Source organism: Megalopta genalis, chromosome 4, assembly GCF_051020955.1.
Source record: "Megalopta genalis isolate 19385.01 chromosome 4, iyMegGena1_principal, whole genome shotgun sequence".
Classification (NCBI taxonomy): domain Eukaryota; kingdom Metazoa; phylum Arthropoda; class Insecta; order Hymenoptera; family Halictidae; genus Megalopta; species Megalopta genalis.
Genome location: NC_135016.1, coordinates 5,380,039 through 5,402,993, shown reverse-complemented (window position 1 = coordinate 5,402,993; position 22,955 = coordinate 5,380,039). Strand labels below are relative to the sequence as shown.

Below are 22,955 nucleotides of genomic sequence, written 5' to 3'. Positions count from 1 at the left end.
CTGTCGCTATCGCTGATCATCCAATCCGTGACTACGGATCTTCCTCGAGCCGGCCGATCGCTTATGATATCACCAGTGACGTCATCCATGGTACCGCGGCGGCAACGCAAGCGTGCACTTCAGTCAATCGCAGACGCTGGCCGCGCAACCATCTACCTCATTAAGGTCAGTTTAAGCCTCGAATACACCGTCTATTTTTCTAAATTTTCTGCGGGCATCGTTCGGCGTGCGTCGCTCGCGACTCTTTCGATTTTAAATCGTCGAGACTCTTTTTTTACCGGTGCTTTCTTTCTCATGGAAATACGCGCGACGAACGCGCCCGCCTTTCCCGCCCGAGTTTTGCGAACCGAGAGTTTGCTCACCCTATCTCGTGCAATCACTATCGCGGAAGATAATAATAGCGAAGAGATAAGAGAAACGGATAAGCGGAAATGCACGTCAGCTCTATCGGGAGTTCGCGCGTTTCTACAAATCGCGAGCGATTACTTTCGCCGGGAAACGCTACTCGCGAGCGTGCACGTAGGTGTGTTTCCTGATACGAAAATAACCGATGACTCCGCGCCGCGCTAATTTAGGGTATGCGCGCGATACGCGATAAAAAGAAACCGCGTCGTTAAAAACCTTCTGGTTGTACTGTCATTTTATTACATCGTTCTCGACGTGTACGGTACGCGGTAATAAGGTAATAAGGTAATTCGGTAATACGGTATACAGCGGTATACAACACGGTATTATGAATGTTCTTTTCACGCCGCCGCGCCGGGAAGAAAGAGAAAGCAGTCTCGCAAAGTCGTTCACGCGTTGTATCGATCGGTCGGAAGCGTCAAAGGGTGTGTCGGGATCAATGAAACGAAAGCGAAAGCGTCGACGTACTTCGGTCCGTGTACAGTAATGTCTCTCTAATTGACGCTCGGATTGTCCAGAAAGATGGACAATTTCGGGAGACGAGATACGATTATTCGAGCCTTGCGATTTATTTTTATAGTTACGAGTTGTTAATAATTCTAAAAACGAGATGCGAGGCTCGAATATTAATCGTGTCCCCTCTTCCCAAATCTGAGCGTCAGTAAGGGAGACATTACTGGACAGTAATGTCTCTCTAATTGACGCTCGGATTGTCCAGAAAAATGGACAATTTCGGGAGACGAGATACGATTATTCGAGCCTTGCGATTTATTTTTATAGTTACGAGTTATTAATAATTATAAAAACGAGATGCGAGGCTCGAATATTAATCGTGTCCCCTCTTCCCAAATCTGAGCGTCAGTAAGGGAGACATTACTGGACAGTAATGTCTCTCTAATTGACGCTCGGATTGTCTAGAAAAATGGACAATTTCGGGAGACGAGATACGATTGTTCGAGCTTTGCGATTTATTTTTATAGTTACGAGTTGTTAATAATTATAAAAACGAGATGCGAGGCTCGAATATTAATCGTGTCCCCTCTTCCCAAATCTGAGCGTCAGTAAGGGAGACATTACTGGACAGTAATGTCTCTCTAATTGACGCTCGGATTGTCTAGAAAAATGGACAATTTCGGGAGACGAGATACGATTATTCGAGTCTCGCGGTTTATATTTATAGTTACGAATTGTTAACAATTGTAAAAACGAGACGAACATTAATCGTATCTCCTCTTCCCAAATTGTCCATTTTTGTGCGCAATCTGAGCGTCAGTTAGGGAGACATTACTGTACACGGTAAATTCAGCCTAATCGACAACACGCTCGGCTTGTAAAAGAAAAATGACCAATTTGAGGAGAGCCTTGCGGCTCGTTTTTACAATTGTTGACAATTCGGCGAATATAAAAAACGAGCCGCAACGCCCGAATGATCGTATCTCCTCTCCCCTAATTTTCCAATTTTTGTTCACAAGCCGAGCGTCGATTAGGGAAACTTTACCGTGCAACGAATCGTCCGGCCAGCGTCCTAACTGAATTTCGAAACGTCGAAAGAAAATCGTTGCATCGCCGCGGTTTCTCTTTCGAGCGATACGAAACGTGAGAAGTCCTCGCGCGAGAACACCCGCGATATTCTTGGGCAGCGTGAAAGAAACGAAAACAAGGAGAAGACGACGATGTAGAGAAGAGGAAGAGGAGGATCGACGCGAAATGTAGGCCGCGCCTCGAAATCTTGTCCTTGGCCGTATTTCTGATCGTTTCTGACCGCAACATCCTCGAGCGGACGTGCTGGAGCCGACGATTACGAACCGACTAAACACCGCTGTCGTTTTCAAATTCTAGAATCGGCAACGACGGATCGACCATGTCGCACTCTGTGACCATCAGAACTCACACTGTCACCACTAACTCCACGGCAGTTATCCTCAACACTGGTTACTTGAAAACGTGGAGCGGCGTGATCAAGTTGTTGCAATTGGTGAGATCATTTTTTCCGTCGATCGTGCGATCGTTCGCGATCGCGTTTGCTGTTCCGGATAGCGGAAGGTGGCCGATCGAGGTACAGCAAATTCTCCCTAATTGACGCGCGATTGTGCACCGAATTGGATAATTTTGGAAGAGGAGGTGCGATTATTCGAGATGTTAAGAATTGTAAGTTGTCAAGAATTATAAAAACGGACCGCAAGGCTCGAATAATCGTATCTCCTCTTCCCAAATTGTCCATTTTTGTTTACAAGCTGTGCGACAATCTGGGAGAATTTCAGATAGGCCGGATAATTCGATTGCATCCATATGCTTCGTTTTATTATCGCTTTGACGACTGTGAGACGAGTTTAAAGTGCAAAGAATCCAATTTAAACTGTTCTGACGACACGGAAACGATTGGGCAATCTTTTGGCAACAATTTCATGCGGAAGAAAACTGTTTATTGTAGCTAATGTTTTTCTTAGAAATGTCCATGGTGACGAGGGCGTCGATATCATACTATAGATCGCTATAATTGTATTGCTAATTAGGATTCCCAAAAAAATAGGCATTTCATGACGGAAATTAGGGCATGTAAAGAAAATCCAAGGAAGCAGAATTGTTCGCGAGAATCTACTGCATCGATATCATATAGAAAAAACAGGTGATAACATTGTGAAACCTAGTTAATTGCTCTGCGAAGTTTGATTAATTATTATTTTAATTAATAACGTTCCGCGACGATATCGTCTGTTATTTTGATACGATATCGACACGGTAGATTCCCCCGAACAATTCCGTATCTTTGATTTAGTTTTTTATGCCCCAATTTTGTCATAATTAACGTTTTTAGGTGACCCTGCATTGTGTACAATTTGTTCGCCTTGCGAGCGAAAGTGGCGCCTCTTGTGGAAAGAAATCGAAGCTCCTTTCGGGGTCCGTACAGCGCCAATTAGGACGGTGGCAAAACGCTCAAACTGTTAGCCAAAGTCGACCGTCGGTAATTTGGCGAACAGTTTGAGCGTTTTGCCACCGTCCTAATTGGCGCTGTACGGACCTCGAAGGAAGCTTCGTTTTTTCTCCACAAGGGGCGCCACTTTCGCCGCATATACACTATGTATAGACGCCGGAAAAACATTAATTATGGCATAATTAAGCAACCAAAATGTGATCCAAGGACACAAATCTGTTCAGAAGAATCTACTGCGTCGATTTTGTGTTCGAAAACAGAACAACAGCGACGCAAAATGTAATTAGTTAACATAATAATTAATCGAACTTCAAATAATAATTAATTATGTTTCGCAACGTTGTTAATTGTTTTTTCATGCGATATCGGCACAGTAGATTCTCCTGAACAATTCTGTGTCCCCGATTTTTCACTTTATGCCCTAATTTCGGCATAATTAATGTTTTTCGTCGTCCCTACATCGAGTTAGGGCTTTTATTTGCTATATGGGGGTAGCTTGCCATGGTCCGCGAAGTGGCTATTTTACGAGGAAACCTAATTAGCTATAATTACGGCAATCTATGCGACAGATCCTTTGAAGCATTTTGAGTCGAAAAATATTAACTTTGAATGCCTAGTTGTCAAACTACATGCAATACAGTTCGAATTATCCGACACTGTTTCGATCCAATCTGCCGACTGTAATCTTTTTCCTCCGTTAATCATTTTTAATTCGAGCTTCGCAAAGCATCCCGCACTTTACACTCGCATAATTTATAATTTATAATTGCACAATTTCTTTGCAGGCGCGTCGTCCACCGAACATCTCTGTACCGTTCGCAATATGTTTTAGCTGACAAATATCCCTGTCGAAACAGATTCGATTGTTCTGATTTTTACAGGCACTAGGAATCGTTTGCGTGACGATCATCGGTCACAATTACTCCACGTATAACAGTTACATGTTCTCCGCCGAGATGTTTTTCTTCCTGATAACGACGACGTTCTTGATCGGCACCGCGATTCTGGTGATCAGCTACGTGGCCTCCCATTCCACGCCGGGCATCATCTCGAAAACCATTTACGTGAGCAGCCGGATTTTTTTCTAACACCCGCACGCGAATCGCCGGACCGCTCACCAACGATTATCCCATTCGTTTCGCAGGAACTGGTCTATCATTCGATCGCGTTCGGACTGTACCTGGCCGCGTCGTTAACATTTTTGGTGAACGTGTCGAACAGAGGCAGGGGAAACGACGTGTTCATGGCTGCAGCGGTAACTAACGCGAACGAAATCGCTTTTCATGCTCAAAACGTTCGACCGCGATCCTTTTTTTTCTATGATGTACGTAACACACCGTTCGATTTTTCAGATCTGCGGTTTGATAAACGCGGCGTTGTACTTCCTCAGCACGATCATCGCCGTTCGCATGTACAAGGGCCTCTGAAGAGTCCGAGGAGAACAATCGCCGCCTTCGCCGATCGATCGACCGCTTCATTTTTCCCCGAACGAATTCGGTCCGAAACGGAGAACTGTTCGTTGCGGCGTTCTGGTGCGAGCATACAGTAATGTCTCTCTTACTGACGCTCAGGTTGAGCAGAAAAACGGACTATTTGGGAAGAGGAGGTACGATTATTCGAGCCTTGCAGCTCGTTTTTATATTTCTCGACAATTCGCAGCTATGAAAACGTCGCAAGGCTCGAGTAATCGCATCTTCTTTTCCAACATTGTCCATTTTAATGTCTCCCTTACTGACGCTCGGGTTGTCCACTAAAATAGATAATTTGGGAAGAGTAGATACGATTATTAGAGCCTTGCAACTCGTTTTTATATTTCTCGACAATTCGCAGCTATGAAAACGTATCGCAAGGCTCGAGTAATCGCATCTTCTTTTCCAACATTGTCCATTTTAATGTCTCCCTTACTGACGCTCGGGTTGTCCACTAAAATGGACAATTTGGGAAGAGGAGATACGATTATTAGAGCCTTGCAGCTCCTTCTTATATTTCTTGACAATTCACAGCAATGAAACGTATCGCAAGGCTCGAGTAATCGCATCTTCTCTTCCAACATTGTCCATTTTAATGTCTCCCTTACTGCCGCTCGGGTTGTCCACTAAAATAGATAATTTGGGAATAGTAGATACGATTATTAGAGCCTTGCAGCTCGTTTTTATATTTCTCGACAATTCGCAGCTATGAAAACGAACCGCAAGGCTCGAATAACCGCATCTTCTCTTCCGACATTGTCCATTTTAATGTCTCCCTTACTGACGCTCAGGTTGTCCACTATTATTCGAGCCTCGCGGCTCGTTTTTATAATTGTGAACAATTTATAAGTACAAAAATGAACCGCAAGGCTCGAACAATCGTATCTTCTCTTCCGAAAATTGTCTATTTTTTTGAACAATCCGAGCGTCAATTCGAGAGACATTACTGTACTTGGACAAACCGGCGTCGTAACTTCTTACGATCGTAATCGCGGCCGAATCGTCGAACATTTGAAGCCTATGTTACGTCGACGAACGCGGGATATTCGTTACGTACGCGGAAGAGCGATAACGAGAAATCGCAACTGTACGCGCGAACGAAAGTATATACGTACATGACACCATCGAACGCGTCGCTCGCGTTCGGCGCACAAACGACTGTACCCACGGGCATTTGATACTTCTCTACCCATCACTTTTTTAACCGTATTTGTACAAAGCATCCGCAAGAAACATCTATACATATACATACTATACATATATATATCTTGCGTCAACGGCACGCAAGCTCTGCGTTAATTTAACGACTGACGATTTACCAATAAAGAAAGTTTATAGAAGATCCAGCAATCGAGTAAACCGAAAATCCTCGCGCGAATCCGGGCGAACGAAACGCGAGCCGAACGGATCGCTCTCGGGCGCGGAGGATCGAGCCGACGGTGCTCGATCGCGACGGCATGCCAGACGGAACACGTAATTGTGAGTCAGAAAATATGCCCGCGTTACCACGCCGCTTGAAAAATACGGCTTTCTTTCGCACGGCCATCGACAGGACGCGAACTCGCACGTAACCCCGTATGCGGGACGAGTTTCAATAAAGTTGCGCGCCGAGAGAAAGAGAAAGGGAGAGAAAGAAAGAAAGAGAGAGAGAGAGAGAGAGAGAGAGGACAGGATACCGCGATCGACGCGCGACGCAAGCAATTAAATTATGTATGCGAATGTGGCCAAACGCGGCGCGTCGCGGGGCCCGGTCGGAAATAAACGAATTTCCTCGGCATCGATCGTGATCCACGCGCCCTGTCTGTTTTGAGAGATTCTCTTTTTCTTCTCGTTTCCTGTGCCATGCCGCGGCGGTGCAACAGCCGGTTCGACGAATGTTCCGACTTCTGGCACGCGCCCGAAATAGCCGTCGTCTGTATCCCCTCGCGAGGAATCCCACGCGGGGGGTGGTGAAACGCGACGTTTCAACTTTCCGAATGAACTGGTAAGTCACCCTCAGTTTGTCAGAAAGCTCTACGACGTACGGATGCTTCTTCCTTCGTCCGGCCCCGCGAATCCCTGTTAAAATCGCAAGATCGCCGGTTCGAAACGCGAGTAAATCCGCGGCTCCGAGCCCCGATACAAATCACCGGGCACCGATTAATCGACTGCCGCGCAACCGTACGAATTAATCGCCGTTTAGCCAATTAGGGCCGCCGAATCAACGATCCGGGCGTAGACGAGAGAGAGAGAGAGAGAGAGAGAGAGAGAGAGAGAGAGAGAGAGAGAGACGAGGTTCAACGAACTTGTCAATTGTCGACGACCTATGAGATTCGACGACGGACACTTTCGCGAAATCGTTAACGAGAGAAACGGGTCGAGAAACGACGGATCGCCGGCCGGAGGAGAGAGAAGGAAGGAGGAGGAGGAGGAGGAAGGATGGGCCGAAACGAAGCAGGGCCGATAATCAGGATGTCGTCCGGCGGCACTCATGCGGCCGGAGGTGTCGAATGTTGTTGCTGCCGATGCTGCACGTGCATACACGTGGAATTCCTGAAGACCATGCCGGGCATTATCAAGCTCTGCGAAACGGTACGTCCGGGCCCATCTGGCAACCGATCGTCGACCCGCGGTGTTCGCGAAACGTTCTATCGCGATAACATTCGGTTGTGTAATAAGTCCGGCTAAGCAGTCTAGCTTAAAAGAAAGCTGGAAGTGTCTACTTTAAGACAGGGTAGATTAGATCGCGATAGAACGACGAGGTTATTTTGAAAAATTCGAGGGAATCGATCTCTGACGTATCATGGGGTTTGCAAGAGTTCGGATATAAATTTTTGAGATCTGTTTTCGTGGGACAATTCCAATGAAAATTAGCTCAAATGAAAGCTGAAAGTGTCTACTTTAAGGCAGGGTAGATTAAATTGCAATAGAACGACGAGATAGTTTCAAAAAATTGAAAGGAATCGACCTGTGACATATCACGGGATTTACAAGATTTAAAAGGTACAATTCGGATAAATTATTAGGATCTGTTCTCGTTGGACAATTTCTATGAAAATTAGCTTCATTGAAAGCTGAAAATATCTACTTCAAGACAGGGTAGATTAGATTGCAATGGAACGACGAGATAGTTTCAAAAAATTGAAAGGAATCGACCTGTGACATATCACGGGATTTACAAGATTTAAAAGGTACAATTCGGATAAATTATTAGGATCTGTTCTCGTTGGACAATTTCTATGAAAATTAGCTTAATTGAAAGCTGAAAATATCTACTTCAAGACAGGGTAGATTAGATTGCAATGGAACGACGAGATAGTTTTGAAAAATTCGAAAGAATCGACCTCTAACATATCACGGGATTTACAAGATTTCAAAGGAAAAGTTCAGATGGATTTCAAGATACGTTCCCATATGGCTATTTCTACGAAACTTAGCTTAAATGAAAGCTAGAAGCGTGTACTTTAAGCACACGGTGCTACATTTTCCTACAAGAAAACGCGAACGGACTTATTGCACAATCTAATAGCAACGATCATCATCGAGCGTGTGCACCGTGATTGCAGATAATCAGCGGTTTGATTCAGAGCTTGCTGATTAACTACGGCTTGAGGTACAGCACGACGATCGGCTCCGCTTTCGAAGGGTCTTTGACCACGTCGTCCGCCTGCTTTTTGACGTCGGCGGTGTTGCTCGCGTGCTACGTAGTGTCGGAAAAGTCCTACAGACAGATCAGATCGTCCCTCTTCGTACGTACAATCACGATCGCGATCTCCGCTCCGCGAGCTCATCTAACGCCTTTCGAATCGTTTCAGGAAATGATGTTCAACGCTCTCGCGTCGTTCCTCTATCTAAGTTCCGCATCCTATTTGGCGTTCTCCACGAAGCTGTTCCTTCTGCCGGAATATTACATAAGACCAGGATTCGATGTTTATCCTGCGATGACGGCCGCTTACGTTCGTATATCCTTGCCGTTAACGTTTGCCTTCGCTGCGATCGATCTACGAATGCGTCGAACGCGTTCTTTTACGCGGTTCTTTTGTGTCCCTCCGCAGATGTTGAGCGGATTCGTCGGCGTGCTGCACGGGGCGGACGCTTATTTCTCTTACGTCCATTACAAGACTGGACGTTGAATCGCCGTCCGAAACGCGTCGAACGACGCACGACGATCGGATAATCGGGCCCGATAATCAGGAAAATGGGTCGAGTGCCACTGGAAGCCGAACCGATACCGATCTTCGCGCGCGGCCGAGAAACCGCGAGGATTCCGGCCGATTGGCCACTGGACCGTCTCGCGCGTCATCGAACACCTCGCAGCGATGCCTCTATTTTGATACTGCTGTTACTGGATTTGTTAACGGTTGATTAGACTCTCCTGTGAAACAGAATATTCCACTCGTCGACTGTGTGTTCGACTTCGACGTCGAAGCTGAAACCAGAACACACAGAATTGTAATGCGTACAGCATGGTGTGAATAATTATAGATTACAACTTACTACGATTTCGTATAATTGTATTATTGTAACTTTTACAGTTTCATCGGTATTTAAAGAAGAAGTTAGAGACAGAGTCGTCGCGTTCGTTCGTTCGTTTGCGTATTAGAAATAATAGAGAATGGAAACGTACGAGTATAATCCTTCTTCTCGGTCTTGTTTGAATATCGGTAAAAAGGTAAAAGAGTTATTTCGAGTTTACGGTTATTAGCGATACCTTAGGTGGCCACCTTTAGTCATCCTGTATATCTGAAAAAAGTTTCACAAAATACCGTATCTGTATAATTCTATATTAAAAGTAGTGGAATATAGAAATATTGTAATGTCTCTCTAATTGACGCTCAGATTGTGCACAAAAATGGACAATTTGTGGGTGGGAAGTGGAGATTGTTCGAGCCTTGCAGCTCGTTTTTATAGTTCTTGATAATTCGTATCTATGAAAACGAACCGCAAGGCTCGAATAATTGTATCTCGTCTTTCCGAATTGTCCATTTTTGTGGACAATCTGAGCGTCAATTAGAGAGACATTACTGTGTATTAACCCTTTGCACTCGAAGCTATTTCATTATCATATAATATATGATATAATATGATAATATGAATATATGAATAATAATAATAATAATAATATGATATAATATATAATATATATAATAATAATATGAATATATGATATAATCTAAAATAATTTTTCTGCCTTATAGTATTTTTATTTTACATGACAAAGTGCATTTTATGCATATGCAATTGATTCTTGTGACTCGCACAACGGTTACGCTCTTAACAATCGTTTTAAATCTAAGCTTTGCTAACGTAAAAATTATTTTAGAACGTGACATCATCTTAACAATTTTAATGGTGCCTCAGAGTCACCACTCGAGTGCAAAGGGTTAAATATATATAAATATATCAGAAATATACTAATATATTAGACCGCGCATATTTCGACGAATTTCCGACGAAAATGATTAGGTGAAATATTAAACAAACGACACCATTCAAAGAATCCGAGGATATTCCAAACACCTTGAAATTTGTGAACATGTTTTCGTTTCCACTAAACTTACAATTTGGTCAATTCGGACAATTTACCAATCGAAGATCGTCATTTTTTACACGCGGCTATACTCGTCGCGACACGAAATACTGTCATTTCTCCACGAGTGTACTCGTCGAACACAGTTATCTGGTTAAAATAATTTAACGACATCCGCGCATCGTTTCCAACACGCTGAAATCGTTCACCGATAAATCAGCCATTCAGAAACTAGTGACAATTCATTACACGTAATCAAATTCAATGAACGAAGAGAAATCGTCACTGATTTATCTGATTCACATTACTGAAATATCTGCCTCGCGAGTTCGTTGCGATCGACGACGATAATCTCTCTTCTCGCAGGAAGATCCGCGGTCGTGCAATTATGCGCGCCCTTTACAATACAGAATGGGTGTCTTCCAGGTGCGCGCGACAGCGGTGCATAGGATGCGTCACCCTTAAAAATGCATACGAAATAAAACGGGGACCACCGAAGCGAGCGAAGCGACCGAAACGAACGAGCGAGCGTCGCGCGGAGGAAACGCGCGGTCGTCTCGCGTTCGGATGCACGCGCGTCGTAGGTGGCGGGCCAGCCACGAGCAAGGGGTGCGGTTCGCCGTGACATCCATTCGGAAGCGAGGACGTCGCGGATGACGCGCGTGCAATAGAATTTTGAGGGAGACTGTACGAAAAGCGTGCGGGTCGTTCCAACGCGTACCAAGTTCTACGTGGTTCCCGTGGACAGTGAATGGAAGTTACACACGTCGGTCTCTCCTCATGGACTCTCCTCGACGGAGAGACCGTGAGGTTTCTCTTTCCTCTCTGCCCCACCCCGGGCCGCTTCCCGCGATCCGTGAAGCGTAGCTGGCCTCTCTTTCTTCCACTTTCGGCCGGGCGCGTTCGCCGCTCGTTCCACGCGCGCCTCGGTTTCCGCTGCTCTCGTAGAGGCCCACCGAGCATATCGCATGACTCGCGAGGCATGTGGCCGACAGTTTACCTCGGGATCTCGAACCGGTCGATTCGCGGACGATTTCGAGCGTAGAAAGAGAGAGAGAGAGAGAAAGAGAGGACTCGGTCGCACGAACCATGGGCCTGCGCGAAAAGACCGTCAACAACAGCCACGGACTGCTCCCGTCCGCGGAAGGTATTTCAATATTTTTTCGATTATCGCGATCGATTAGCGCTATCGTAGTGAAAAACGCCGATTTTGTTCCGCGCTTTTTCCGCGGTTCTCGCGTCGCGATCCCTCCGCGAACCGTCTCGCGAACCCTCGAGCACCGTTCCCCGCGCTCGTCCGCCGATTCGCCGACCGCCGGTCCCAGGACGAAACTCAACAGGTGTCGAGTCTGCTGGAACAATGACAACAGCTCTGCCCGTTCCTTTTGCATCGCGAGTATCGACGCGTACAGCAGCGGATCCGTCCGATCCGAGCTGCTAGCTCGCATCGCCGCGCGGCACACGCCCCGAACAATCGCTGGATTCGCGGCTCCGATTGTCCGTTCTCGCCGATTTCATTCCCCGCCGTTTACCATTCGCGGAACTGGAAAGTCTCGAGCGATTCCCGAGCAAACGCAACGGTCGTGCAAAAAAGCGACACCGCCGATACTTTCCCCGGTTAGCCGGTACGCGAACGCGCGCTCGCTCGCTAGCGCGCGATTTCACTCGAGTTCACAAGAGGAATCCATTATTTCCGGGAACAATCGGTTCTCCCGTGGAATCCGCGAACTCGGCCGGGCACGTAGGTAGGCACGTACTGGTACGTACAAACACACGCGCGCGCGCGCGATGGTCGGTTGTGTAACGATAACGGGACGACTGCTGCGGGGTAATTAAATTCTGAACGGTAGAATCGCAAATATTTGTCCGCGGCGAACGGAGGGAACTTCGGAGGGAATTTGAACGGTATTCGACGGGAGCTCGAAGGGATGGGATGCGAAAGGGACCGACGGGAGCTTAAAGGTTAAATTTACGTTCGAAGGGACTTATAGGCGAATTTAATGGAGCCGCGTGACCGTCGCGATCGCTGCAAGGACGCGAGATGTGGATCACCTTATCGGCGCACCAGCGCGACGCGGCGCGGCGCGGAGCAGAGCGGCGGGACGTTTCGCAGTAATGACGCAAACCGAAAATCTTTTATCTGTTAAAAAATCTCGCCGATCGATCGGAGCTCGGCGCGCGTGCCACGATAAACTGCAGTTTCCGCGAACAACGCGCTAGGTCGTGCGTAGGAAGTAGGAAACCGAAACGCGGGAGCCGTCCGATCGCGCGTTATCGCCAGCAACGAAATCGGAGCTCGATACGCCCCTCCGGCGTAACAGAAGCAACGATCGCCGATACGACCGACGGGAATCGGTTGGCCGTTCGCTAAGCCTTTCCTCCGGGGGACTCACGGTCAGAGCGAGGAGAGTCGAGGTCGAAGTATCTATCGCGTCTCTCGCGCGCGAGGTCCTGCCGCGTGCAACGTCCTTTCCAAAGATCGCGGAGAGGCCTGGGCAATTCCTCGGGACACGGCGAAGTGTTCCTCGCCGGCACGCAAAACGAGAGTCCTCGGCGTTACGTCAACCCGCGCGCATTCCTCGCTGCTACGATCGCAGCCGTGATTGCCGCAACGCGATGCGCGCGGATTTCTGATCGATCCGAACGATATCGGCGGCGATGCGAACGCGTGCACCGGTGCAGCGACATGCGAGAAACGCGTAGACCGGTCCCGGTTCTTGTCGGCCTGTTTGCGGGGCCCTCGACGGCCACCGACGTTGATACAGTTCGCGAGAGACGAACGCGTTTCCCCGCGTTCACCGAGAAAATCGAGATCGCGGACTTCGCGAGCCCCTCGCGCGTCTCTTGCAGCGTCGATTCGACGCGTTTCGCACCGATTTCGAAGAAACGACGTGCTCTGCGGGCTCGTTTATAATCGGTTGTGCGCCGATAATTTCGTTTCAAGCTCGTTTAATCTCATCGCGGGTTCTCGTTCTCGCGCCAGCGATTTCTACAGTTAACTGTTAACCCTTTGTCCTCGAAGCGATTTTAACCGCGAATCTAACATAATTTTTCGGACTCACAGTACAGTTGTCTCTCTAATTGACGCTCGGATTGTCCAGAAAAATGGACAAATATGGCGGAGGAGATACGATTGTTCGATCCTTGCGATTCATTTTTGTAATGACGAATTGTATCTCCTCTTCCAAAATTGTCCAGTTTTGTGTACAATCCGAGCGGAGACATTAGGGAGACATTATTGTACCGGAGCCACGGTCGCGAACGGAGTCACGGAACCGTCCGCGGTTTTTCCGCGAAGGAAATGTGCCCGCAATCGGATTCGCTGACGCCGAATCGATCGAGGATATGTGTCACACGTGCGAGCCGTCTCTCGTCGGGTTAAGGAACGGCCACGAAATATTTGGTCAGCTGATTTACGTCACGGCGTTGGGCCCCTCCTGCCGCTGCGTTTGTCGCGCGACGTTCTTCGGGCCACGTACGGGCCCGCCTCGACGGAACAGGAAGAGGAAGGACACGACGGAACGGATTCGCAAAGGACCCGACCCTGTCGCGTACAAATATAAGCCGAGGCGACGCACGGCGACCTCCCTGGTCGATTCCATGGAATTTGACCTTCGTCCGTTTGTCCCCCGTTTACTCAGTTTAGAATTCGTTTCTCGCTGTCGCGTTCTCTCGCGACAGCGATAGGAAATCGGTGTTACAATAGCGAGTCGCGCGAGACGAAGACGGCGGAACGTAATCTGTGACAAGATAAAGACGAGCGCAGCGATCGATACCGAAACAATATAATAACGCGAGGTAATAATGCGAGAATTCAATGATAAAGATAGCAGTGGCACGTAGCGTTAATGCTATTAATAATAGCAGGCTTAGTGGTATATGTAATAACGAGCAATAACGAGAATAATAGTAATAGCAACACCTGGAAGATAATGATTCTCGAAACAGTGAATACATTTCAAGAATTTAAAAATTAGTTACTGTATTACAGTAATGTCTCCCTAATTGTGCAGAAAAATAGACCATTTGGGAAGAGGAGATACGATTATTCGAGCCTTCCAGCTAGTTTTTATAGTCGTTGACAATACGTGACCACAAAAATGAACACCGCAAGGATCGAACAATCGCATCTTCGCTTCCCAAATCGTCTATATTTGCGGACAATCTGGCATGCGTCGATTAGAGAGACATCACTGTATTTCGAGCGATTCAAAGTGCAAAAAGGGGCGCCGCTGTTTCAGGGGAAACAACGTCGTGGTCGACGACGGAAACGCCGCCGTTCACCGCCGAGGAGGAGGACGCGATAGTCACTCTGGTGGTAGTCGTGATCGGTATCATCGTGGCCATAATAGTGCTGTTCTCGATGGGAATATTCATCGATTGCAAACACCAGTACGGAGAAAACCGGATACACGCGTGCCTCTCTATCAGCCGCGGAGCCGAGCGCGTACGGACTGACCCGACTGGTTGCTTCTCTTTCAGGAAAAAGGAGGCCCTGAAGAAAAGGAAGCTGAAGCTGCGAATGCCGCCGATATCGCGGACGAGGAAAACGGGGAAGGACGACGGGAAATCCCTGGCGTCGGACATGTGTCCGAACGGGGCGAGCGACGCCGGTTTCCGAACGAGGGACGCCATAGTCTGACGGTCCCCGCGGCCGTTTTCTGCTCTATCGAACGCGAGCGCGGTTCACGGCAGCGGCAGCCGGTTCTCTCTCTCTCTCATCGAACTTCGTCGAGATGGGGAAAAAAGTGGTCCTCGATGCGGAGCGGAGAAACAAAACTGTCGGCATTATTTTCACCGAATTCGGCATCGAGAGATCGGCGACGCGACCTTCGCCGACGACGAGGCCCGCCGCGGCAGACGATTATTCAGCTAATTCCCTCGACTGTGATTTCTATCGTTATTTATCTCGTGCGTCAATTGGAACTCCCGTCGATCGCATCGATCGGATATCGCGGGCTCCCGATGATCTCGCGTGGCTCCGAGTCACGCAAACGGATACACGGCGACGTTGATCCTCTCTCGCTATCTCTGTCTATATACATATCTCCCTCTCCTCCCCTATCCCCTCGTCCCTCCACCAGCACTGCCGCCGCGGTCCGAATCTCGATGTTTGCACGATTCGACGACGTACATATTGTAGAAACGTGAACACGTTGTGCACACGAACGCGGCCGCGTGTCACTGTGAACGAGCGCGAGAACGTACGTCTTCTGGCTAGCACAATATCGAACAGTTTTATAATATAATTGCGTTTCGTCGCGATCCCAATTGCGACAGCGGCGAGATGTCAATGTCTAGTCATTCCTTCGGCCTTGTAGCTGGATTAGCTGTTGGAGTGTCATTCTACCCGTGAAACGATTTCGCCGCGGATCATCCAATAAATCGTGGCCGTCGTGGACTCGCTCGCGTGGTTGCGCATCGCCGCATCATACAATTGGGCAGATTACAGCGGCGGAGAAACACGGTTCCGTCGCGCGATTTCTTCGCCGCGTTCCGAATAGGGTTCGCATGTTTCCCTGTTTCCGTGCCCCCCTCCCCCTCCGATCGAGAACGTGTGGAGAAAGGGGAATGTTTCATGCGCGAACACGACGCGTTAAATTGTGCCCCAATTTTCCTTCTCAGCTTGTGAAGAAAAATGGACAATTAGGGGAGAGGAGATGCGATTGCTCGAGCCTCGTTTTTATAGACGGCGATTGTCGACGATTATAAAAACGAGGCGCGAGGCTCGAATAATATGAATAAAGCTTAAGGAAAATTGGGGAGAATTTAGTGCGGTTCTCCCTGAATCTTACATGTTGATAGGTAAAATATAATCAAAAAATATAGATCAACGATTTGTGTATAAATGTTCTCTTTTTTTAATACGTTTTTAATCCGGGGGCACGGTAACCGGGGCATCTAAGCTAGGCACATCGAACAGGGAACCTGCATTCGCGTTACATTCGGGTTTTTCCATCGATGCACCACGCTTCGTTCTACACGCAACATGTACATAGGTAAAGAGAGAATGTATATACGCGATGTTTTGCCCGAAAGTAAATATTTTATTACCTGGCACACGATCGTTTCTTCGTTTTCATTTACAGGCACTATGGAAGGAAGGAGCCGAGAGGCTGCTCTTATCTCTCGCATCGTAAAATCGTCGTCGTTTCTTCGTAAATAGGAAGTTCGCGTTCGCGGCTTCGCGGATGATACGAAGGGGGTTATCGAAGTGGTATCGGTATATTGTTGCACGTGGAATGTTCGGTAGAAATATTGCTCTGTTGCATCGGAAATGCACACTCGGCCGCGAAAGTCTTCGTACACCTTTCGCGAAACGCGATCGCATTTTTGAAAGCTGGACCAACGGTCTCGAACTATTTTTTAGACGATAGAAGGACTCTCGGCTCTACCAGCCAACGATTAACATACTTTCCTTCGATTTTGCTGTCGCTTGCAATAACACCGATAGATAGAAACCGCACGTTTTTTAATCTTTCTTTTCATCTGTAACGAAAATTGAAGAAATGCGTGCTGATAATTTGACGAAATCGACTGGCGTTGTTACGTGTTACAGGAAACTAGTGATCGCAGAAAACGCAGTTCAGTCACGATTTTCACCACAAAAGATTAACCGTTACCGATCAAATGTTCGGCACGCATATAAGTTACCGCGAACGTCTACGGAAGACATTTTGAAATTCTCGTTCTAGGCTCGGATCAAAAATGTTAAAAAAAAAAACTAAGTAAATGTAATTCAGTCGCTGTCTGCTAGACTGGTCCTTCTATCGTCCAGAAAGAATTCGAGGCATTCAGCGCGGTTTCAAAGAACATGATCGCATTCCAAAAGGTGTACGGAAATTTCCTAGCCGCCGAATGCGACGAATATACATATATATCGCGTTGCTCGTTGTTCCCTTTGGTCGAATATAAAATACATTGTACACGAATCACAGACTAATTGGAAACAGGATCGAGTACGATCGAATACGATTTCGTATCGCTCTTGCGCAGTCGATTTTGCTCCTGAAACGATGCCACTCCGCGCCCACGCCCCGTCGCCCTTTTGCTGCCTCGAGGCATCACTGACGTCTAAGGACCATCTCCAGGAGAGCCATTCGAACGTAGACGCCGTTCTCGGCTTGCCGAAAGTAGGCGGCTCGAGGATCCGTGTCGAATTCCGGGCTGATCTCGAAAACGCGCGGCAACGGGTGCATCACTATCATTTTCCTCTTGGCGCGTGACATCAGCTGCGGCGTTATCACGAAGTGTCCGCAGACCTGCAACGTCGGACAAATTTTAGCAACAAATTTTTTCGCCAGAACGTGCGCGCGCGCGCGCGCTATTTAGACTCGAGGTTGCTCCGCCAGGTCGAAAGGTCTACCTGTTGATATTCCTCCTGCGAGGCGAACCGTTCCTTCTGGATACGAGTCATGTAGAGGACGTCGGTGTCGGGCAGGGCCTGCTCCAGGGTGGAGAACTTCTCCTGAGGGATCCTTCGTTTCGCCACGTAGTCCATCACGTGGTCCGGCATGCTGAGGCCAGGTGGGCTGACGTAGCGAAGCTCCACGTTGTACAGTGTCAACAACCTGCGCGATGCAACGCGTGTTCATTGCATAAAAATAAAACGGCTCGATGACGCGACGTTCGGCGACGAACGTGGTCTTACGGGAAAAAATAGCCGAGAAAATTTGGTCGCAGCGATGTGCATGCTCGAAGTATCGTTTATAGAGTTATCGACATCTAAACGAAAATTTAACAGAGTAACATATTTGTATATTTCTGTTTTCTATTATTTATGATCATGGAAACTGTAGAAACGCGATATGATTTTGTTATATGATATGTCGGTAAGAATATAAAAGTTATATATCGTGTCTTTGATTATTAGGCCGCGGATCTTGACGCATGATGAAGATTGTATTTGTGAATTGCAACAACTAATTGCAAGGGAGAAACATCTTTCTTTCATCGACAATTTTACCGAGTTGAAGATAATACGATGGCACTCTTAAATTCTCTTAATCTGTCTACTGTTTTGAATACAATGTACTCATTCTTTTCACGAATGTATAAAATCCGCGGTCTAATAATTATTCGCGGCATTGCATTCAGCTGCGAATAGCTTGCACCGCCAACAGCTCTTTATGCATCTACAAAGTCATAAACATGTAAGAACGCATACAGGAAACGAACCAAAAGAAAACTAGCATAAGATAGAGAGGAGAACAATACCAATTAAAGCGGAACCTATCCAAGGTGGACGTTAACAATTCTACAACGTTCGCTTTAAACAAGAAAATCGTGTTGCCAATGAAAGAGACAATTATCGTGAAATATTTAGTAACTATTTCTAGTCGCCCGCCTGTCCGATGTTATCTAGCGTTAAATTACTACTTTTCTTATGGTCCCTTATCATATACTATGTCGTTAGATCGCCGCCTATAATTAAAAGAAAAAAAAACAGGTCGCCCTTGGCGATGAAAAATTTGACCACCCCCGGTGTATCGGATCCAATGGAGCACGTCCGTAACCTGGGATCCGCAAGAAAGGTGGATGCCTGGAATGTCTAGATGGAACGTTAAAGTCGATCGAGCCTGTAAGTCTAGAGCAGAAGCATTCTTGTACGATTTTATGCGGACAGCTAAGATCGGAGATAGCACGAACAGATTGAAACGCCGCGCGAAAGACTGACCTTGCCAACGAGTGCACCGTTCTGCCATGCTTCAAGTCGCCGACCATGGTGATTGTGAGTCCGTTCACTGTCCCGATCTCGTCTCGTATCGTGAAGATGTCGAGCAGAGCTTGCGTCGGGTGCTCGCCGACCCCGTCGCCGGCGTTCAGCAGCGGTTTCCTACAGTGCTGCGCGGCTTTCTGAGCAAAGGACGATAAACGATAAATCGATCGACGCGTTTCGTTTAACCCTCGCGTTCCGGTAACAGGGCCTTCAGAGGTCTTGCAGTTCTATTATTTATTACTACGGGTCTCGGAAGACCCTGTCGCCGTACATAGAACGATCTAACCCCGATGGTCGAGCATAGAAACGCGGCAACAAAATTAGACACCGCTTACAAACACTGCGCCCGGTTCGGGATGCCGAAGAACCACCACGTCCGCGTATCCAGCCATCACCGTCACCGAATCTGAAACACGCGAGCCGGTCCTCTATGAATATCGATCTTCCGAATACAGCAAATTCTCCGAAATTGTCCTCTCGGCTTGGAGACGAGAACGGAGAACTTGGGAAGAGCGGATGGGGCAGGGCTCGAGCAATCGCGTCGTCTCCCAAGTTGTTCAATTTTGTTTCCCCGTTGAGGAACAATTCGAGAGAATCCACTGCACCGTTCGATTGTTTAACAAGTCGTTTAACAACAACCTTCCAGGGTCTCCCCCTTCTTGACGGACGACGTGGATCCGTCCATGGAGATCACCCGGCCGCCCAGCCGCAACATCGCCGCCGCGAAGCTGCAAGACGTTCTCGTGCTAACTTCGTAGAAGATCGAAGCCATTATCTTTCCCTGTCCGAAAGTTATTTAATTTTATTAAACAGGAAGTCATTTAATTATTCGCGAACGACGACGGTCCGCCGGACTAACCGGCAGCCTTCTCTTACTCGCAGGATGTGATCGACGGATCGCTCCTTCCTGATCGCGTTCCTCAGGACCTCCGCGATGTAAAAGAGATCCTTCAGGATCTCCTTGTCGAATATGTCCACGGTCAAGATGTTGTGTCCGCTCAGGCTGTGGCTGGTGTGGACGGAAAGCACCGTGGACATTGGCGTCACGCTGAGGTTCGAGTTGCTGTCGCTCTTGTACTTCATCGCGCTGCTCATCGGAAGGGGCGAGATCGTCCGCTGGGTCGTCGGAACCTTCACGAGCTCCCGCGACTCCACGAAGTGAACGTTCGACTTGTGCAGCGCCGGTTGTAGCAAATGCGCGAACAACTCTGAGAATTGAAACCGAAGATCGATCGATCGCGCGATATCTTACCGAGAAGCGGGCGCACGGTGGTCCGGGAATTTCTTTACCGTCGACTTAATTTACTTCTGCGACATAAATTTCTCTTTTTTTCCAAGATTTAAGATCACGGTGGAATTTGTCTCGACACCAGCTGGAATGTTATCGAATCAAAAATACGTATTCGCGTTTGAAACACCCAGATGACGAATATGTTTTCTATAATAGGATTTTCTTTCGCAAGTTTTTGTGTTCTGGTATGTAGACAAGCGAGTACCGATCGCCTTTTGTCGGAAGCATTATTTGGCCGGATCATCGAAACGTCTGAGAAGTCCTGGCTTGTTTTGAAATTGGATGCGAGCGCTCGGCGCGCAGCGATACGAGCTCGAAACAGTTATACGTATACAGTTATGTATACATGAATACTGCATGCATATTATGAAGTGCATTTCACGCGAATGAAATCGAGTCTTCCGACCGAACAGACCATTTCGTGTTGTCTCGTCGCAGCGATAAATTACGTAGGCGTAGAACCGGCGCAGGGAAATTCACAGCAATCCGAAAACTTGGCATTTCCGGGAGAAATTGCTGTACCGCTTTCCAGAGCACGGTTGCGATTCGTCGCGATCGGCGGACGCTTTCCGCTCACCGTTTTGTTCCTCCTCCGACGTGTCCGCGTTGCGCTCGCCATAGGCGGGCTTGTTGGGGCTCGGGGACAGTAGACCGTCGAGTGCCGAATTGGGGCGGCTGTTGACATCGATGACCATAGGCGTGGCCATCAGAGTTAGGCTCTTCATTCTCGCCTGAATCTCTCTGATGTCCTGCCCGAAGCCTGGATTCACCAGGACCTGTCCCTCGACGTAAGCCACCTCCCCCCTGAGAATCACCCTGTGAACCGATCCGCGCACCCTCATCCCTGCGAACGGCGTCCATTTCGACTTTGTCAACGGCATGGCTTCCGGTATCACCCACGAGTCGTCCACGTCGACCTCGATGTAGGTGTTCGGCTGGTCCGGTATGTTGAAGATCCTTTTCGGATTTTTATAGAGCTTCTCCACCAAGTCCTGAAAAATAAATCGATCGTTCGAGCAGTCGATAACGGCGCGGAACATTGGGAGAGCGAGTTAGACGAAGCAGAACAATTCATCGAGCCGATTGGTCACGGCTCCGTTAATTTGTGCAATGCACCGATCACGCTGCTTATCTCACGATAGAGAGATATCGGAGACAATGCCCTAATGACTCATATCGAAAAAGTGCCTATGATATTCCGAGCGTTGCGTCAATTACGATTTAAAAGAATCGCGAAGCGTGATTAGGAGATACGATGATGCATCGGGCAAGTATCTCTGTACCTCTAACGTCAATTTCCCGTCGTGGACGGCGGTCAGCAGAAGCGGAAGCATGGTCTCGAGGCCGGGAAATCCGGGCGGCGGTTTCTCGCCGGACTTTTCTTGCACCGTGTGCGGGGCTGCAATCGAATTCAGGCTCTTGATTGCGAATCAATTAGAATCGATTACCATGAGTTATTAGGTCGAGTCGGAAATAACCTTCGACGCGGTTATAGGCAGAATCTGTTGTTCGTATTTATCCACTATGAGTCACCGGGGAAAAACTAATCTTTACTTTTGCTAGATAGATGAGGGTTCGAAGTAAATAAAATAAAAAACGAAGAAATAAGTAAAATAAAGGAACAAAGAAATAAATAAAAATGAAACGGAAAAGAATAAAAAGGAAAACAAAGTAAATGTCCAATCGAGAGACGGAAGTTATTTGTGACTCGACTTAATAGAATCGATTAGATTCTCGCCGCGTCTGATAACGGGAGCAGAGCCGTACCGTGGTCGGTCGCGAAGCAATCGATCACATCCAAATTGTCCCAGAGGGCCTGCTGGTCCTCCTTGGTCCCTAACATCGGCCTCACTTGGCCTCGATCATAGCCGATTTTCGGCAGATCGTCCTGGGTCAGGAATAAATGATGGGGACACACCTCGCAGGTTACCGGCATGCCCTGAAACAACACGGATCACAGGTATTCATCCCGGACGCTCGTTCGACTGTTACCTAGTTTCCAAGCGAGTCACCCACCTTTTCCTTAGCCGCTTTTATTATTTGTATTTCCTCCTTCCGGGCCACGTGGCACACGTGAATCGGCCGACTGTGCAGTCCAGCAAGCAGCAGAACCGCGGCTGTCGTTTGGCCCTCGGCGTGCACGCAGAGAGGATACTTCTTTGGCCAGCTTTGAAAGTGCTGCGACAAGATCGACACTGTATATTAGATATTCGAATGTCCGGATTATCTGAATTCATAGATATTTCTAACTAAAACTAGAATATAAGGAAGAAAGCCGTGAAGCGGGCTGGCGTGATTATTAACACTGTTCATTGTCCTATCAATGCGGTTGCATTGGCAGTATAGCAGTTGCATTGACAGTTCGATGCGGCATCTTCTGGCTGATGGCATTAGGCCCAAAATTTTTTTCAAATTTTCTAATTCGCCATTATTGAGGTAGCAAACTTTTTTTTAAAAAATTGGTTCAAAGGGCTTGAATATTTTGCAGATGTTAGACTGACCAATTTTTTGTGAAATGAGTACGTAAAAGGTTTTTTAAAAATATTAAGATTAAAAATATATTCGATCCCAAATCGAAAATTTAGAGAATGCATTTTATCAATATAACTTATATCCATTCTCCCGAATAG

General features: G+C 47.5%; 4 protein-coding genes across 7 annotated transcripts in view; 3 read left to right on the top strand and 1 right to left on the bottom strand.

The window, feature by feature from the left end:
- Positions 1-47: 47 nt before the first annotated feature.
- LOC117222572 (uncharacterized) lies at positions 48-6,146 on the top strand. Its single transcript, XM_033474339.2, has 5 exons — positions 48-165; positions 2,245-2,380; positions 4,219-4,401; positions 4,482-4,592; positions 4,690-6,146. The coding sequence occupies exons 2-5, from the start codon at positions 2,267-2,269 to the stop codon at positions 4,762-4,764; spliced, it is 483 nt and encodes a 160-aa protein (XP_033330230.2). The 5' UTR covers positions 48-165; positions 2,245-2,266; the 3' UTR covers positions 4,765-6,146.
- Positions 6,147-6,282: 136 nt separating this feature from the next.
- sing (MARVEL domain-containing protein sing) lies at positions 6,283-10,285 on the top strand. 4 transcript variants are annotated; one of them, XM_033474284.2, is made up of 4 exons: positions 6,283-7,377; positions 8,352-8,534; positions 8,601-8,741; positions 8,841-10,285. In XM_033474284.2, the coding sequence occupies exons 1-4, from the start codon at positions 7,225-7,227 to the stop codon at positions 8,916-8,918; spliced, it is 555 nt and encodes a 184-aa protein (XP_033330175.1). In that variant the 5' UTR covers positions 6,283-7,224; the 3' UTR covers positions 8,919-10,285. The 4 variants fall into 4 exon arrangements, with proteins under 4 accessions (XP_033330175.1, XP_076377301.1, XP_033330174.1 ...); XM_076521186.1 differs by having other exon boundaries at positions 8,601-10,285; XM_033474283.2 differs by having other exon boundaries at positions 8,352-8,741.
- Positions 10,286-10,409: 124 nt separating this feature from the next.
- On the top strand, positions 10,410-16,375 carry LOC117222538 (uncharacterized). Its single transcript, XM_033474285.2, has 3 exons — positions 10,410-11,462; positions 14,557-14,707; positions 14,798-16,375. Exons 1-3 carry the CDS (start codon positions 11,405-11,407, stop codon positions 14,955-14,957), a joined length of 369 nt encoding a protein of 122 aa, XP_033330176.2. The 5' UTR covers positions 10,410-11,404; the 3' UTR covers positions 14,958-16,375.
- rudimentary (carbamoyl-phosphate synthetase 2, aspartate transcarbamylase, and dihydroorotase rudimentary) overlaps positions 16,342-22,955 on the bottom strand; it is a 27,427-nt gene continuing 20,813 nt past the window's right edge. The window contains exons 17-26 of the mRNA XM_076521173.1: positions 22,342-22,503; positions 22,093-22,264; positions 21,609-21,724; positions 20,903-21,317; positions 19,911-20,242; positions 19,674-19,815; positions 19,370-19,440; positions 18,993-19,171; positions 17,682-17,886; positions 16,342-17,577 (exon numbers count right to left, since the gene is read on the bottom strand). Of these exons, the coding sequence (XP_076377288.1) occupies positions 17,380-17,577; positions 17,682-17,886; positions 18,993-19,171; positions 19,370-19,440; positions 19,674-19,815; positions 19,911-20,242; positions 20,903-21,317; positions 21,609-21,724; positions 22,093-22,264; positions 22,342-22,503 (1,992 nt within the window). The 3' untranslated portion in view covers positions 16,342-17,379. The remainder of the gene's footprint in view (positions 17,578-17,681; positions 17,887-18,992; positions 19,172-19,369; positions 19,441-19,673; positions 19,816-19,910; positions 20,243-20,902; positions 21,318-21,608; positions 21,725-22,092; positions 22,265-22,341; positions 22,504-22,955) is intronic.

Excerpts from the sequence above, each read along its gene's own strand:
- LOC117222572 (XM_033474339.2), top strand. The coding sequence starts at position 2,267 with ATGTCGCACTCTGTGACCATCAGAACTCACACTGTCACCACTAACTCC. Across the intron at positions 2,381-4,218 it reads TGATCAAGTTGTTGCAATTG|GCACTAGGAATCGTTTGCGT; the intron begins GTGAGATCATTT and ends TGATTTTTACAG. Across the intron at positions 4,593-4,689 it reads ACGTGTTCATGGCTGCAGCG|ATCTGCGGTTTGATAAACGC; the intron begins GTAACTAACGCG and ends TCGATTTTTCAG.
- sing (XM_076521185.1), top strand. The coding sequence starts at position 7,225 with ATGGGCCGAAACGAAGCAGGGCCGATAATCAGGATGTCGTCCGGCGGC. Across the intron at positions 7,378-8,351 it reads TTATCAAGCTCTGCGAAACG|ATAATCAGCGGTTTGATTCA; the intron begins GTACGTCCGGGC and ends CCGTGATTGCAG.
- LOC117222538 (XM_033474285.2), top strand. The coding sequence starts at position 11,405 with ATGGGCCTGCGCGAAAAGACCGTCAACAACAGCCACGGACTGCTCCCG. Across the intron at positions 11,463-14,556 it reads ACTGCTCCCGTCCGCGGAAG|GGGAAACAACGTCGTGGTCG; the intron begins GTATTTCAATAT and ends CCGCTGTTTCAG. Across the intron at positions 14,708-14,797 it reads TTCATCGATTGCAAACACCA|GAAAAAGGAGGCCCTGAAGA; the intron begins GTACGGAGAAAA and ends CTTCTCTTTCAG.